This window comes from Phalacrocorax aristotelis, chromosome 3 (genome assembly GCF_949628215.1).
Source record: "Phalacrocorax aristotelis chromosome 3, bGulAri2.1, whole genome shotgun sequence".
NCBI classification, from domain to species: Eukaryota; Metazoa; Chordata; class Aves; order Suliformes; family Phalacrocoracidae; genus Phalacrocorax; species Phalacrocorax aristotelis.
The window spans coordinates 38,648,617-38,664,503 of NC_134278.1; the positions used below are offsets into that span (position 1 = coordinate 38,648,617).

The 15,887-nt window shown below is 36.5% G+C and overlaps 1 protein-coding gene across 6 annotated transcripts in view; it reads left to right on the plus strand.

Annotated features, from left to right (window-relative positions):
• Positions 1-15,887, plus strand: part of DOP1A (DOP1 leucine zipper like protein A) — a 68,204-nt gene that overhangs the window by 10,704 nt on the left and 41,613 nt on the right. For 5 of the 6 annotated variants that reach the window (XR_012659568.1, XR_012659567.1, XM_075087173.1 and 2 more), the window contains exons 2-9: positions 2,822-3,013; positions 4,252-4,433; positions 6,663-6,833; positions 8,415-8,604; positions 9,150-9,248; positions 10,344-10,443; positions 13,001-13,110; positions 15,056-15,164. Coding sequence is in view for 4 of the 6 variants with exons in the window: in XM_075087173.1 (XP_074943274.1) it covers positions 2,876-3,013; positions 4,252-4,433; positions 6,663-6,833; positions 8,415-8,604; positions 9,150-9,248; positions 10,344-10,443; positions 13,001-13,110; positions 15,056-15,164 (1,099 nt within the window). In the remaining 2 variants the exon portion in view is untranslated. The remainder of the gene's footprint in view (positions 1-2,821; positions 3,014-4,251; positions 4,434-6,662; positions 6,834-8,414; positions 8,605-9,149; positions 9,249-10,343; positions 10,444-13,000; positions 13,111-15,055; positions 15,165-15,887) is intronic. The other variant, XM_075087171.1, reaches the window with a different exon arrangement.

A 15,887-nucleotide genomic window follows, 5' to 3' on the forward strand; every position in this document is an offset into this window, starting at 1 on the left:
TTCAAGCACTTGAGGAAGAGAGAGACCTGTTTTCCACTCAGCCATAAGTGGTTGCATTTATGCTTTAGCTGGATTAAAAAAAGGATGTTGATGCTTTCTTCACTCAGAAAGCATTATTCACTGTGTCAAGTTCTTTCTCCATCCTTTGTGCCTGGAAAAATGAGAATTGTGCTGCTTTTGTATGTTGGCCCTTTCTTCTTTAGTGTTAATACTTTATTTTTGGAGATCAGACATTGGCGGTTGTACGACTGTCTCTTTGAGAAATACGTTGGCATTCTACAGCTTTTTCAAAGCAAGCATGGTCTTTTTCTGGACTTAATCCAAAGGAAGATGGTTATTATAAAATGAAAAACATAAAATACTTTTTAAATAGAAGGTGAGATCTAAGTGCTTTACGCCAGTGGGATATCATGAAATCTATCAATTTGGCACCTAGAATATTTTTTTAAGTAATAGTTTGCATTTCTGTGCCACCTTGAAGACAATCTGTCATTATTAGTCTGCCATCAGAATCAAGAGTGCAAAAGGTTTGTAGTTCTTGGCCTTTTTATTCACTCCTGCTATCCCAGTTCTTTCTTCCTTTTGTCCGTCCCTTTCTTGTTTTTCTTCTTTTTTGCGACTTTTCTTACAATGCTGAGAAACCAGGAGGTGAGCAATATGAGGAGAAAGTTAGTAATAATGATAAAGAAAATATTAATGAGGAATTTTGTTTGTTCTGTAGAAGAAAAGATAAATGTGATGATGGCAGAAAAGAGGCTTGTCTGGCACCTTACATGTGCCCACATGTGAAAGATTAGGGGTGAGGGGGTTCTTGAAGGTCCCTCTCTGCCATGCAGGCTGGCGATGTGCTGCTTTGAAGCATCACTTTTTTAATGTTCTTTGAGCACTATAAAAAAAATGAAGTTTGGGAGGATTAAAGTTGGGTTCTTATCAATTTATCTTCAGAAGCACCTGCTAATTAAAGGAACAAAACGGAGGGAGCAAAAATCTGCCAGAGCACTTCGTGATAAACTTGATGAGATTACAAGCATGAAGTTTTGAGCCTGATTTACTACTGTCTTAATTTGGAGATGTCATTTTTCTTCATTTTAGCTTTTGGCATGCTGAAAAGTGAAAACAGTACTAATAGTGACGTAGTTTGTAGGTTTTGGTTGCTTCAAGAACATGGCAAGGAGTTGGCCTTCAGGTAGCTGAAAATACTGGGTAACCAGTCCTAGGATTTTACATTGTTCAGGTTGTGTTAAGTCCTTATGAGAACTCTTGATAAAGTTATTAAATAGCAGCTTCCTAGCCATTTTTGGGAGAGCACTATTTGAAGGGCGGGGTGGATAGAGTACAAAGCAAAGATATTTGTGTCCATATAAAATATCTGCCTTTTATCATATATGATCAATTTAAAATAAGTGTTCATATTTTTGCTGCACCTTGCACAACGGGAGTCTATTTATTACATGAAGTAAGACAAGTTGAATTGTTAGTCTTTTCTGATTGGTCTAAAAACACTTAAACTTTTTCCTGAGCAGAATTTGAAGATAAGTGTGTTTATCATCTCCATCAACTATAGAACCACTAAAGACCAGAATGTCGCTTATGTCTGCCCATTCTTCTGCTCTGCTATTTCATAGGCATTTTTCATTTCAAACAGTCCAGCTGTTTTGTCATATTACTGCTCACTGGGAATAGGGGCCAATGTTGCATGTTCTCCAGTCTTTTTGGAAGGGCTCACTGAGGCTGCTGTTTTCAGTGTGACTCTACTTATCGTATGTGGTAGACTGATGAACACTGTTTTTTTTGTAAGTGTTCCATGGTTTGCTTGGGTTTTTTGGTCTGCCAATCTTCAGCACACAATTTTCTTCCCATTTTCCTTTAATCAAGCCAGAAGAGAGCAGTATCTGCTGAGTGTGAAGTCTCTTCTGAAGCTGAGTATCAGAGAGAACTGCCAAAAGACCCCAATTAAATGGGACACAAAAGCTGCCTTTTTCACAGTTGTGCTACAATAGGATTTCCCATTATGAGTGGTAATTGCTTGGAGTTAAAGTAGCTTTAAAAACATATTTCTTTTTAATAGTGATTGAATTTCATGAAATAAATAGTTTATGGCCTATAAAAGTACGAGGTGATGTTTCTGGAACTAAGATGTCTTAATTACTTGGTGTAGACTACCATGTGATGAAAATATATACAGCAAATTGCAAAAGCCTCTGATTACAGAACACAGGTAAACATATACTTTTGTTGTGCGTGGATGATAATATAAAAGCAGATTTGCATCATCAAATTAGAATATCAGGTCTTGTAAAAGGCAGTGGTGATGCATAAAAGTACTCTGGAACAGTGTGTGACTATTGCATGTGTCCTTCATTCTTGTCTTCTGCCTGGAAGTGATACAGAAAGATTGGTGCCTTCTGTTTTCAGAAGGCCTGATCTGTGGAAAGGTATTTTTCTGGTGATGAACCCAGAGGAGGGAAAAAGAAAATAAAAAATCCCTTTGTTACATTGTTTAGAACAAACAGTGCTTTTTGGGGAGGGACAGGGCATTAATTTTCTAGGTGTTTTTTGTTCGTTTTGTGGGGGGTTTTTGTTTTGGTTTTGGGTGGGTTTTTTATCTTTAACAGGACTTAATTACAAACATACTTTTCTGGAACTGTGTTAAATATTCGTATGCAATACACTAGCATTTGTTTAGGATTTGCTGTAAACTGATTTCAGATTGATATTTTGTAATGCCTATGAGGAAAATGTAGTGCTCTTTATACAAAATTGGTTTAATAATGTATTTGGAAACAGTGATTCAGGGTTTTTAATTTCTTATTTTGAACAGGTAATGTCTGTACATGAATTGCAAGCTAGTCTCTAGTGGGGACACAGTGGGAGGATGAACACGGAGGAGCTGGAGCTACTGACTGATTCCAAGTACAGAAACTATGTAGCAGCTGTTGACAAAGCACTGAAGAACTTCGAATATTCCAGTGAATGGGCAGATTTAATATCGGCACTTGGAAAGCTAAACAAGGTATGCCTGGCAGGTGCTCTTGGAAAAGACTGAGGGACTGACAAAGGGTACTGGTGTAAAAATACAGAAGTGCAAGGTTCTAGCAGTCTAACAGTCTTGCAAACATTCTAGCAGTCTGAGCCAAATGCTGGGTGTGTACAAGGAGCAAACAAATCAAATGCCTTTCTAAGACTTAAGTTGAATCCTTTGTAACTGTAAGTGAAGGGAAAAGTTATTTACATTTCTACTGGAAATAAATGCAACGTCTTTTTTATTGCTAACATTTACTTCTAATGTCATTCACTGTTATTGAAAGAGTGTGAAAAATAGTAGCCAGTATAAATATCAGCAATATTTTTATGAAGCATCAGTTATAAAATGGGGCTCAAATTCATTGACCAGAGAATGGTACTGTTCTGATTTGTTTTAACAGTTAATAAATTGAATGTGTAATATCAGTGATCTTTAATAGCAGTTTACAAATGAATACAGACCCTGATACATGTAAAAAATCTTGTTCTAATCAGTCCTATGTGTTTCTAGGGATCTTCAGTCAGGGTCATGGAGTTCTCTTTGCGCGCACGTTTTACCAATGTGAAGCTTTGTAGAATTTGGTATAGAAAATTACAGGTCTGAAGAATTTACATTCTACCCTTTAAACTTTGTGGGAAATCAAGAATGACAGTACAGTTGGCAATGCCAATGGCATAATTTCTTTGTGTAAACTCCTATTTCTTTAATATTTTTTGATTGTAGCAGTTCTTGCTGCATGTGTGTGCAAAGTGAAGGCTATGATACTGGGAAAGAAAAGCCTAAAGATGTAAAAGCAACTCTGTGTTCCAGTCCTGAAGTGATTATATAGTTTCAGCTAGTGGTAAAGTTTTGTGTATTGTCTCACTCTGTGATGGTAAAGTTATCCCAAACTCATGGCCCACAGTTTAATAGTCCTCTTTAAGCTACTGGCAGTTGATTTGAACAAATGGAGATAGTAATTTTTGCCCTCAAAAGGATGAGTAAAATGAAATGGACAAGCTGTAAGTAAGTTTTAAATGCCTTGGCAATTCCACCTATGGCAAGTGTACAAGTGAAAGGCATTGCAAAGTAAAAGCTCCACAGTATATCTTTAAAAGTTTTTTTTCCTTGTATTGTGACCCAAGTATGTGTTGTGACTTACTGTGTTCAAGAACTCCTTTATAAAATACGTATTTGATGTTTAAGTTGTTTTGTGCTGTTTTTCTTAAATGTGTTGATTTTATCAGGTGCTACAGAACAACGCAAAGTACCAGGTAGTACCGAAAAAGCTGACTATAGGCAAACGCTTAGCACAATGTCTTCACCCAGCTTTGCCGGGAGGGGTTCATCGGAAGGCACTTGAAACATACGAGATCATTTTCAAAATCATTGGGCCCAAGCGTTTGGCCAAAGATCTTTTCCTCTACAGGTACAATAGTTTAAACATCTCCTTTCCAAACGCGTAATTGAGATGTTTTTGGTTTCCTGCATTTTATATTAATATTGCTTTGTTATCTAGCAAGAATCAATCTGTTTTTCCCTCATGTTACTGATGCTTGTGCAGTACTCTTCTCCTGAATATTGTATATCAGAAGATAACCAGATCACCTAAACTTTTAAGAATCAACTTTAGTGCTAGAAAACCTGGAATTTATTATTTCTTCATTGAAATAAACAAAGCTTTGTGTATGTATGTACAGTAATTGAAGTGTTAATGCTTACTGCAATGTATTCACATTATGTTTTTCTGTTGTAATTTAAATGGAAAAGAATTTGAGTATGGTTTATTGCAAGAAGCTTTGTCTTCCAAGCAATCTAATCAACAGAACAGAAAGACTGACTGCTTTGTAGAATGGGGGCAAGTACAAAATTTTTCTCACTGTCAGTCTTTAGAACTGATGATAATGAAAAGGAAGGATAACCCTGAAAAGTAAGTGTAGTGAAAATATACTGATTCCTAAAACACCAGCAGGTTTTTGGTTGACGGGGACAGGCAAGACGTTAAGTTATTTACTATATTATGCATAGAGGGATGTGTGCATATGTGTATACACAATCACACAGGGTTCTTAATCTTTAGCTGTCCCTGGAGATTAAAATTTCATGGGTTTGAGAAATAGTGGAATGAAATAGAATTCTGTTTAGGTAGCAAAGGTGTGTATTAATGCTTAGAAAGAAATTGTATGCCTTAACATCAGCTATTCTTTCTTGCATTGTCAAGACGTTTATATATAGTTATGTTCAATGCGGTGGGAGGGGAGCACCTCAGTGCTGTTTTCACATGTTTTTAAAGATTCTGTGAACTCATAGCTCATGTTTTGCTTGTGCAGTGATTCAGTAGATGCAATATCTTGTTAACTATAAGTTCTAGGATAGTGGAAAATGCTACCCTGTGTAATGTAACTAAAAGCCATTGTTACTGATGCTTAGGAGAACACTGACATTCAGATTAAGGCACTATCAAAGATTCCAGTATTTTTCATGAAAGCAGAATGACAGTGTCTGAACATCAAATCTTGAAGGATGAGTAAGTAGCTGTACAAAGAAAGACCATGGGGTAGTGTGCTGGCTGTTGAACAAAAAGACATTTTCTGCAGAAAAAAGAAACCAGTTGACAATGGCAAAGCAGTTGTTCTGGATAGGTAAAGGCAAAAAAAATTTTATAAACTTTTCTGACTTTGGAAAGATCTTTCTTCCCCCCCCCCCCCCCCGGTAACGTGAATAACATTATATCCACAAAGATTTTTTTGTTTGGTTTTTAATAGAAGATTTGTAGGTGTATATGTTAGTATCCTTGTTCTCAAACTTAACCTTGTTTACTGTACTTTCATTTTCTTCATGTGTCAGGGGTCTTCTGACCTGAGTCCTCAGCAATTTTGAAAATTGTAGTTGTGTTCACATGACTTTGATTCTTTGTACTGTTTGTAATAATTTATGATATTTAGTAGTAATAGCAAAAATGTTTTTAGTATGTAGGTAACTCCTCCTTAGCTGATCACATGTGTAACTTCTGTGAACTAACGCATTCATAGTAATCTCAAAACATACTTCCAATTTTTTCAATCCTTTAAATGCTACATCATGAACAGTGGGTTTACTGTTAGAGAATCTGTTTTCAGACTGAATTTCTGAAGTTAACATATACTTTGTTGTTACTTAAGAGTATAAATGTCTTAAATTTTATCTTTAGGTGACTTGGTGAAGTAAAACATCATTATTTTTCTCCTTACAGAAAAGTATTTCTATGTTTCCTCAAATGTTCTCATCCATTTTTGTTTTTTCTTAAGTGCAAAGACAGTGTATTTTTAAATACATTTTCCATTGTGGTGTAGTGTGGCATGGGCAAAATTAACATTTTTGTCTTGCAGAGATGCTTCTGGTTTACCATATTTGTTTTATTGGTGAAAGACACAGTCATCTCTGGGTCTTCAGTGCTTGCTATCACAATACTAATAATACTCATAATATTAATCATGACATACTAACCTGTCAATCTGGAATGCAGTCATATTGTGTGGTGGTCTCTGCCTGTGCAAAATTCTAAGATGAAAGCCTGATACTTACAACTATACTGGGCTTGCCTGTAACAGTCTTAAGGTATAAATGAAATTCTCACATGAGAAGCTTCCTAAAAAAAGCTAAATCTTATTTTTTGCAGTTCTGGACTATTTCCACTCCTTGCCAATGCCGCTATGTCTGTCAAGCCAACATTATTGAGTCTGTATGAGATCTATTACCTCCCTTTGGGGAAAACATTGAAACCAGGACTGCAAGGACTATTAACTGGGATTCTGCCTGGGTTAGAAGAGGGGTCAGAGTATTATGAACGGTAAGGATAGCTATGTTAATAAAGTGATATACTTGATTTGGGGTGTTTGGGTTTTTTTTGCTGCAACTTTTCATTAAATAAATGTATGTGGATTTTTTTTCAGATAGGTGGCATTAAATTTCACCCAGTCATATTAATTGCAATTAAATAGTATGGGAGAAGATTCTTAATATTAATTATGATAAATTCTGTTAGTTGTTCCTGTTATTGAAAGGGAATTGACATTAAGTAGACTTAGTGTTATATGTCGGTCTCTTCTCCCATGTAACAAGTGATGGGACAAGAGAAAATGGTCTCAAGTTGTGCCAGGGGAGGTTTAGACTGTATTTTAGGAAGAATTTCTTCAGCAAAAGGGTTGTCAAGCATTGGAACAGGCTGCCCAAGGAAGTGGTTGTCACCATCCCTGGAGGTATTTAGGAGATGTGTAGATGTGGTGCTCAGGGACATGGTTTAGTGGTGGTCTTTGTAGTGTCAGGTTAATGGTTGGACTCGGTGATCTTAAGGGTTTTTTCCAACCTAAACGATTCTATGATTCTTGTTATGGATTGGGATATGTAACATGTTAGAACATGCTGCGTGTTTCTTTTCCATAGGTTTCCTCTAAGGAAGTACTGCCACATTATTCCTGGTCTAAAATACATACCTTAACTGGATTTAAGATAACAAACAAAGCATCTAGCATTAATATTTACTCGTTATGATGTCTAAATTGTCATTAAACCACCTATGTAAGAGGCAGCAATAATCCACCTATCTTGATAGATTATTACACTATTTCTAGCAGGGTGGCCTGGGAGGTAATAGCTCTTCTTATCCAGCAAGCCTAAGCCCTGGTTAAGTTCTCCTGACTGAGGTGTCTGGAGTGCTGGGGTAGAATCTTAACATATTAAAGGATGAAGTTACGCTCCAAGGCTTTGAGTTCTTGGAATTGTTCACCTGGTCACGTATTCTTGATATTTCCAGCTTGAGAAGCTAGAATTTTCACAGCTTGTATGTGAAGAGCAGCTTAACGTTGTCTTCTTCCATTTTTGTGTAGGTAGATAAAAACAGTGTGGTTGGCATCACTACAGCAGGGAACCAAGGGCTAGTCAGCTTGCCTCCTAGGGTGTAGAGGGGCTGCCACATAAGTGGGGAGAAATGAGGACAGGGGAAGGGATCACTTGTGCTCAAAGAATGGTGGTATTTCTATGCCCTGTTACTGTGAGAAGTGCTCAGTGCAAGGAATGAGAGGGCAAAAGCCTTGGTTCTTTTCTTCAGTAGCTCTGATTTCCTGCTGTGTCTCTGAAACCTCTGTCTGTAGCAACACTTGGCTTTAAGTAGCAGATGAGGGAGTTATTTGGCACTTTTGAACATAAGGAGAAGCCGTAGGCAGGCAGAAGCGTTTTGCAAGCCAGGCTGGCCCACACACTTACTAGGGTTTGCTCTCTTCAGGCTGCATTATAAGGTTCAGTGTATAATTGGGGCTTCTATTGGCCCCTCAGAGTTCTGACCTTCCTGCAACAATCTATATTTATTAAAATTGGGGGCAGCAGCAAGGGCTGTGATAAATGCCATAATTCAGCTGACTTGATTCTACTGCAGAACGAACACACTGTTAGAGAAGGTTGCCTCAGCTGTGGATCAGTCGGCGTTCTACAGTGCTCTCTGGGGTAGCCTCCTCACCAGCCCTGCAGTTCGCTTGCCTGGGATCACCTATGTCCTCTCCCATTTGAACAGGAAGCTTTCAATGGAGGATCAACTCTACATAATTGGCAGTGACATTGAATTAATGGTAAAGTTTTGTTGGAACGTATTTATTTAAATGACAGTATACTTCGGGGAAGGGGTTTAGGTGTTCTATCTTTGAACATAGCCTTTGAAGAGATAAAAATGCACGTTTATTATAGTTCCAGTTAAGCTGATGTTTTTCTGCGTGATTAGCAGAGCAAAGCTGAGTTAATGTTTCAGAAATGCTTAGATTCTGTATAAAACTTTCTATTGATGACATACTTCAGTTAAAAGTGGTTGAGTGTTGCTTTTTATATAGAGTATTATTTTGGCTTTTAAACTTAACATATTCATTGGTAACATAAGAAACCCGAAAGCTTAATGTTTGTATAGTTCAGGGTATCTACGTTGATTATGTTTCCTCAGTGGTGAAACTTTTTATTTTCCTGTTTCATCTTGTTTCATGATTCAAAATTTTAAAATAACTTCATTTTGTACATATTACTGTTTATAAACAACTGTTCTTATTTTGTGAGTGTTCTCTTATATCTACCTTCTTAAAATAATACAGTAAATAACTGTTTTGGGGGGGGTCTGTCATTACTTCAGGTGGAAGCAGTAAGCACATCAGTGCAAGACACCAGTGTTTTAGTACAGAGGAGCACGTTGGACCTTATCCTTTTTTGTTTTCCTTTCCACATGAGCCAGGTGGGTTATTAACATGAGAGATGAATTGGCAAACTCCTAAAAATATCCCACTTCTTACATTAGTAGGCATATTTAGTCGGTCTTTGTTAATGTTCTTCTCTGGGCTTGAACAAGAGCCATATGGAAGAGTTTCTCTGATAGTTTTGGCTATTCTTGTGTTGTCATCTTCTGCTTTTTTAACTTGATGTGTTAACTTCGAAGTAAACTTTAACTTCTGTATATGCAAACCCGCTGTAAATTCTGATGTTTAGTCTATGCAGAAGCTTTTAATTTGCTCTAATTTGATGAAATAAATTATCTGTTCTTGCGCAAGTTTCTAATTCTCAGTGTTCAAAAGCAGCAGAAGTTAATTCTCTTAGCATTACTGATTAAGAACACTGGAGAATTGAAAATGATTGTTGGTTTTGGGTGAGTAGTTAGCCTTAGCAGCAGTGGTATATAGATCTTACAACTTCTAGGTAATTTTTTTTAGACTGCATTTGCATTTATTGTTAGTCGCTTTTTGTTTTCAAATGGACGATGATTTATTTTACTCCTGGAGGAAAACCTATACAAGGTTGAGTCTCACCTAGACAGAAATTGTGGAAAACCTGTACTTTTCTGTAAGAACAACTGTGTTCTTGCTTGTGGAAGCAACATTTATCAGTTACTATAGGAATATTTTAAGTGTCTCTGTTTAGGTACAAGAATGGTGAAATTATCAATAAAGGATTTTTTTTTTAATATTAAGTCTTACACAAACTTTAAAAGTAGTAAGAGATTGAAAGGTATTTGAAATTCTTCAGTGATTTTTTTTTTACACTGTATTTTAGCTGAATTTGCTTCCAAGGCTTTTGCCTAATAAACAAAATTAAATGTCTTGTAATAAAAATGTGCTGTTAACGTAGTCAAGTATTTTTGCTGTTCACAAAGGGGAGCATGCTATTACAAAGTGTCTGTTCTAAACAAACATCATGTTTTTGTTTCGTAAGAACAAGATTATGTTTTCTCCTACTATTCCAAATTCAGAAATGTCAGAACATGGAATTAATGTTGATAGCATAGAAGAAGTATTACTCTTCATAGCTAAATTTAATTGTATCTTAACTTCTTCAGGCAACACGTCCAGACATGATCAGAATTTTGTCAGCAGCCCTTCATGTAGTACTGCGCAGGGATATGTCACTCAACCGAAGGCTTTATGCATGGCTTCTAGGTAGGTTTGTATTTCACTTCACTGCTCACTAGAAGTGGAGGAAAGATTGTGTGTTCATTAGCAGTATTTTGCCATATTGCAGAGAAAGATTATTGGAAAAATGAAATACTTAAATTGTGTCATAAGGAAGAAAGGCACTGTCTCTCTCCATGGACTTAAAAGATGAATGATTTCATGCTGGAACTCCTTCCTGTTATATATATATTATTGGTACATTTTCCTACAACTGTTAGGGGCCACATTCAGGGGTACAGCCAGGTGCACTAGGCCTGTGTAACTGGAGACTGAAAGGCAACCGTTGTCTCCCTAAAAATATAAAATGGAAAAAACAGAACAGGCGTTATAGAGTGTAAATGGCAGTTGGAACACAACAGCATAGAAGGGATGAAAATAAAAGAATGTTGAAAAATGTTGATATTACATTGATGGAGGCTGGAGTATGCAAGCTTTAAGCTTCATTAGATATTTGCATAGTTGAATTAACAAATCACCAATTACTTATGTTTTCTGTGCAACCAGAACATCAAATCGATCAATGACAGGATGCACACTTCTACCAAATGGCAGAATATTAATACAGTACACATTTAATTTTTTATATGAAACCAGCTTGTAATCAGAAGAGGTTAGCAGAGAATAATAGCTATTTAGAAGAGACTAAGTATTTAGGGAATACTTTGAAAACTAGAAATTAGAAAATTTTAGAAAACACTCTTATTCAGCCTTGTTATTTTTAAGGAAACAGCCTGCGGTCACATGAAATTGGCCTGTTACTCTTTAAAATCACTTTCAGCCCAGTTTGAGAGAAGTCAGGGTTTCTGACGTGGGAGTTCCTAAGAATGTCACAGAAACTGGAGATTGAGTGGAGAGATATAAAGTTGTTTCTCTGCTTGAGAGGAAGACTGTTTTACAGTCTGCTGTTACTGTTTTTTTACGTTTGGCTTCCCAGCTTACCAGCAAGCACATATGTACTTCTCAGGCTAACCAGAACCCTTCCGGCAGCTCTTGCATCTTTCCCAGCTGATAGTTAAGACATGAGAGGCAGGTAGCCTGTGCGTGATTGGGGAGCAAGGAAGTCAGCCAAGGGATGTGAGAGAGAACTGAAGTTATGAAGGGAGGGGTGAAGTCAGCAACAGTGTTTTGCAAAGGGGGTTGGTTTTGTTGCTGTAGAAGTTGCAGGGATTTAGGGGATAAACACGAAAAAAAGTCCCAGCTTCTTTAAAAGACAAGTAATTTGCAAGTCAGTGTCTTGAGAAATTATTGACTAAAGAGCACTGTCATGCTCCATACCTACATTTTCCAATTTAGGGAAGAAATAATTTCCAGATTAAACACTGCACTAATGTTTCATATTAATTTGGACTAGATATGTCTTTTTGCTGTCATTACAGAAGATATTTTATGTGTCTAAAATATGCTGCTTTTTTTTAGTTGTGGAACCTTCTTCTACAGCTTTATCATGAGCTCCATATATATTATCTCCACTGACAGATAATATAACTTCAGAAGATAGTTTTACAGTGGCTGTTCCTGGTCTTGTTTTGTGAACAGCTAGTGCCTCCCTTTGCTATACATGTGGACAGACCTTCTGGCAATATAGCTTTTCAGCTTGTTTTTCTTTTGACGCTGCTGCTTTTATGTTATTCTGCTCCTAATATAAAGCACTGGGGGAAGGGGGTCAGTTACGTTGGAAGACTCTCTGAAGTCTGCTGTTCTATATGGCAATATTTAATTCTGGTATTAGCTATTCCTTGCTATTGTTTTATTGCTGGGAGTGGTCTATTAACATTCTCTAAGCATAAAAATCACATTAATATCTTTAAATCCAGGCTAGATTAACCATTGTTAACAGTGTTTTTTTTAAGTTGTTGCTAAAGGGCATGCATCTTCTCAGGCTTTCATTCTATTTTTGTCACTTGAGGACAAAAACTGTGGAAAACGCTTCTGTGGAATGGGGTGATATCCTGACTGACTTCCTGATTTCTTTTTTTTTTTTTCCCCTAAGCCTATTTTTTTGTAGAATAAAAAATTTATTTGGTAAAAGAAAAGATACAAACTTACAAAACAAAGGTCTATCTCCTTCATGTAATTTTGAATAACAAAATTGATTTTATGTAGTATGACTGATATTCTTTCTAAGTGCCTTAGTAATGTCAGTGTGTTTTGGTGATCATCTCTTTATATTTAAAATACTGAATTTTGTGTTCTCATAATATTAATATTGGAATATTTTTGTGGGACAGGCTTTTTTGAAGATACTCTAGGACTATGTGGTTCATGCAGTGTTGGAACATTTGTTTCTTTGTACAAGAAGTAATTTGGTTAATAATGTTGCATAAAGCTAAAGTTTGTAATTTGTGTGCAATCTGATTGCATGGAAGTATCAGTTTCCTGTATTAAACTCTATAAAATCATCTTTCTCTTGCAAACATTATTTGGACTTCATCTTGGTAAGTTATCAGTGCTAGTGTGTTGATTTCTAGTTTAAAGAAATTTGCAAAATATTAAGAGACAAATACTTAAGTAAATATTGTCTTTTTTTGTTGTTTGCTTGAAGGTTTCGATAACAATGGTGCCCTTATAGGACCCAGAAGTACAAGGCACAGCAATCCTGAGGAGCATGCCACTTACTATTTCAACACCTTCTCTAAGGAGATGTTAGTCCAGGTAGCTATATGATGTTTTATTGTGGCATATATCTTCATAAATGGATGCTGATCCGGTTGCTGTATCTTTATCTTTTAACTTGCCGTTTCAGTGTGACCATGTAATTTCTGTCTTTGTGATATTGTGTCCTACTCTTCTAAAACTTTCTCAGTGGAAAAAGGAAGACATGGGATAATGTGTTTCTTTAGAATAACAGTATGATTGGAAAAAAAATTTGTATTTCTCCTCTTCCACAATGAATATAGCATACATGGAAAATATTTAATTATGAGCCCAGCACACTAGAGCCTCTTCTTTCATAAAATGTAATGGAGAAATCTCTTCTACTTCTTTGCATATGGAAACTCTGCTGTACCTTGGGAATTGGAAAAAATTGATCAGATAGTACTCAGAAGGTCTGAGTAAGAAGAGTCTTCCTCCCCTCTAGGCAAAGGGAACACCTCTTCTGCTGTCCACTGGCAGTCAGGAATAGTTGAGCAAATTGGCCCTCATGCTGTTTGACTCTTAAAGCCTTGCTAAGTGAGCTGACATAAAACTATTTAGCTCATCACAACTCAAAGCTGATATCCAGCACACAGTTAGCACTTTCAGTTTTGTCTGAAGGTAATGAGATCTGCTGTCCTCCTCATGAGGAAGAAACCCCAGAATTCCAGTGCAGCAAGGACCTCGTTGGCACTTTCACCCTTCTCTTGTCACCCTTCTGCCTCCCGTGGCAGATGATTCAGAAGTTATCCAAGTGTAGAGGAGAGGCCTGGAAGAGTTACAGTACGTACTTCGCATGTACAAAATGTGGTGAGCTTTTAGCAACAGTTAGGCATTTGTTAATAGGTTATGGTCTTCCTTTTAAATCTGTCCATCTTTCTAGCTTAATCAGTGTCATTAAAGCTTTTCTGTCTGAGAAGGCTAACAGTGGTATAGTCCATTTGATTATTTTTTTGGTGGCAGGCACTACTGCTACCGTAGAATGGAGAGTGACCGCTTTTTTAACAGGGATAACTCACTTGTTCTTTGCTCTAAAGTTTTTTATGGGCATTAAAAATCAGTGGCTTGCTCTACATAATACAAATTGTGTATGCCTTCTAAAACCATTTGCTGTCTTCTGAAAGACTTCAAAAGCATAGCTCCTTCCTGTCTTCTTCCCTAGCAGTCTTTCTGTGTGTGTTCTTTTATCCAGTCCACCCACATCTTATTCATTGATACAATGTACTGAAAATTCTAACCTTCTAAAGACTTATTCAAGTACAGAAAATATTTCTTTCAGGAGACCGGCTGATAATACTTGGTTTATAGCAGATAGCAAGGTCAAACCTGTTTTCCTGCCTCTGTTCTTTCCCATCTCTCTCCTTTCTCTTCTTTGTCCTTTTTTAGAAGCTGTGAAAGAAACAAACTAGTTTCGTCTCAGCCGAGCCAGCCACAGAGGGAAAACTAAGCAAAATCTGTGGCAGTTTCATTGGGCTGTTTTAATTCTGCAGCTTCTTCCCTAAACTGAGTCAGTATAGAAACTCAGTTTTCCCATTTGTTTTGAAGTTGTCGTTGCTGTCTAGTCAACTTAGTCAAGAAAGTTTTTTGCCATGTAGGTGGGTATATCCTGGGTGGACAGATTATTAATTATTAAGCCCTTAATAGCTACATGCCTTACCTTGTCAAGCAATTTCTTCATCACTCTTCATGTTTTTTATTCTTATGAAATTTTGAGTCAGTATCTGTTAATAATATTTTATTTTGTCTTTAAGTATATACAAATTATCAAGTTCTGTTCCACAGAAATACTCTCACAGGCAAAGTTGAGAGAATACTTAAGCCTAGAGAGAATGAGCTGTAGTGAAAACAGCGGCCTCCGCTACTGAGAATTTTTCCTTTATATGCAGCTTTTATTGCCTCTTTCTTTCAAAAACTGTTTTCTGGTTTTGCTTTTGTTTTCCTGATATGCTTTTGCTCTTTATAGGCAATGGTTGGAATATTACAAGTTAATGGGCATGGAGAAGAAAGCACATTAATGCAAGACTTAAAGCCTTTTCGAATTCTTATCAGTTTGCTGGATAAGCCTGAACTAGGTAATTTTCATATTACTTCTAGTCTTTAACTTGTTTTACATTATTTTGCTTTGAGAATTTTTTTTTGTTGTTGGTCAAATTGAAAAAGCTGTATTCTTAGTACTCGCAGGTAAGCTACATTTTTTTAGCTTTTCCAAGCTAATAATTTAATATATTCATTAGATTTACCAAATGCAATTTCTTCTACTTTCAAGTAAAGTCAGAGAGAGAACTGACTGCATGTTGGAAGAAATGCAGATGGATCTTTTCCATGTCGTTAATCAAATAGTGACTTTCACTGTTTTAAATCTCAGCCATTGCTTTTGGGAATATTCTGCTCTTCCTCCTAATATACACATAGACATGATAGATATTAACAAGAAAACAATTTTTTTGTTTTGTTTGTAGTTGTTGTCTTGGTTTGGGGGTTATTGTGTTTGTGTTTTGTTGTTTTTTTGTTTCATTTTGGCTTGGGGTTTTTTTTTGTTGGTTGTTTAGTTTTGCTTATTTATTTATTTTGAATTTTCCTTTCCTCTGTTTAAGGTTTTTAAATGCACGTTTTAGCAGGTGAATGCAGAGGACTATAGGACAAAAGTAGATGAGGCAAAAGTATTTACAACAGTTAAGTGCTGGATGTCTTGCCTTATTCTTTGGAATAACAGTTTTGGAGATGACTGAAAACAAATCAAAATTTTTGAAGTCTGTCCTAAGATTTGGGGGCAGGATAAAAAGAGCTTAAAAATA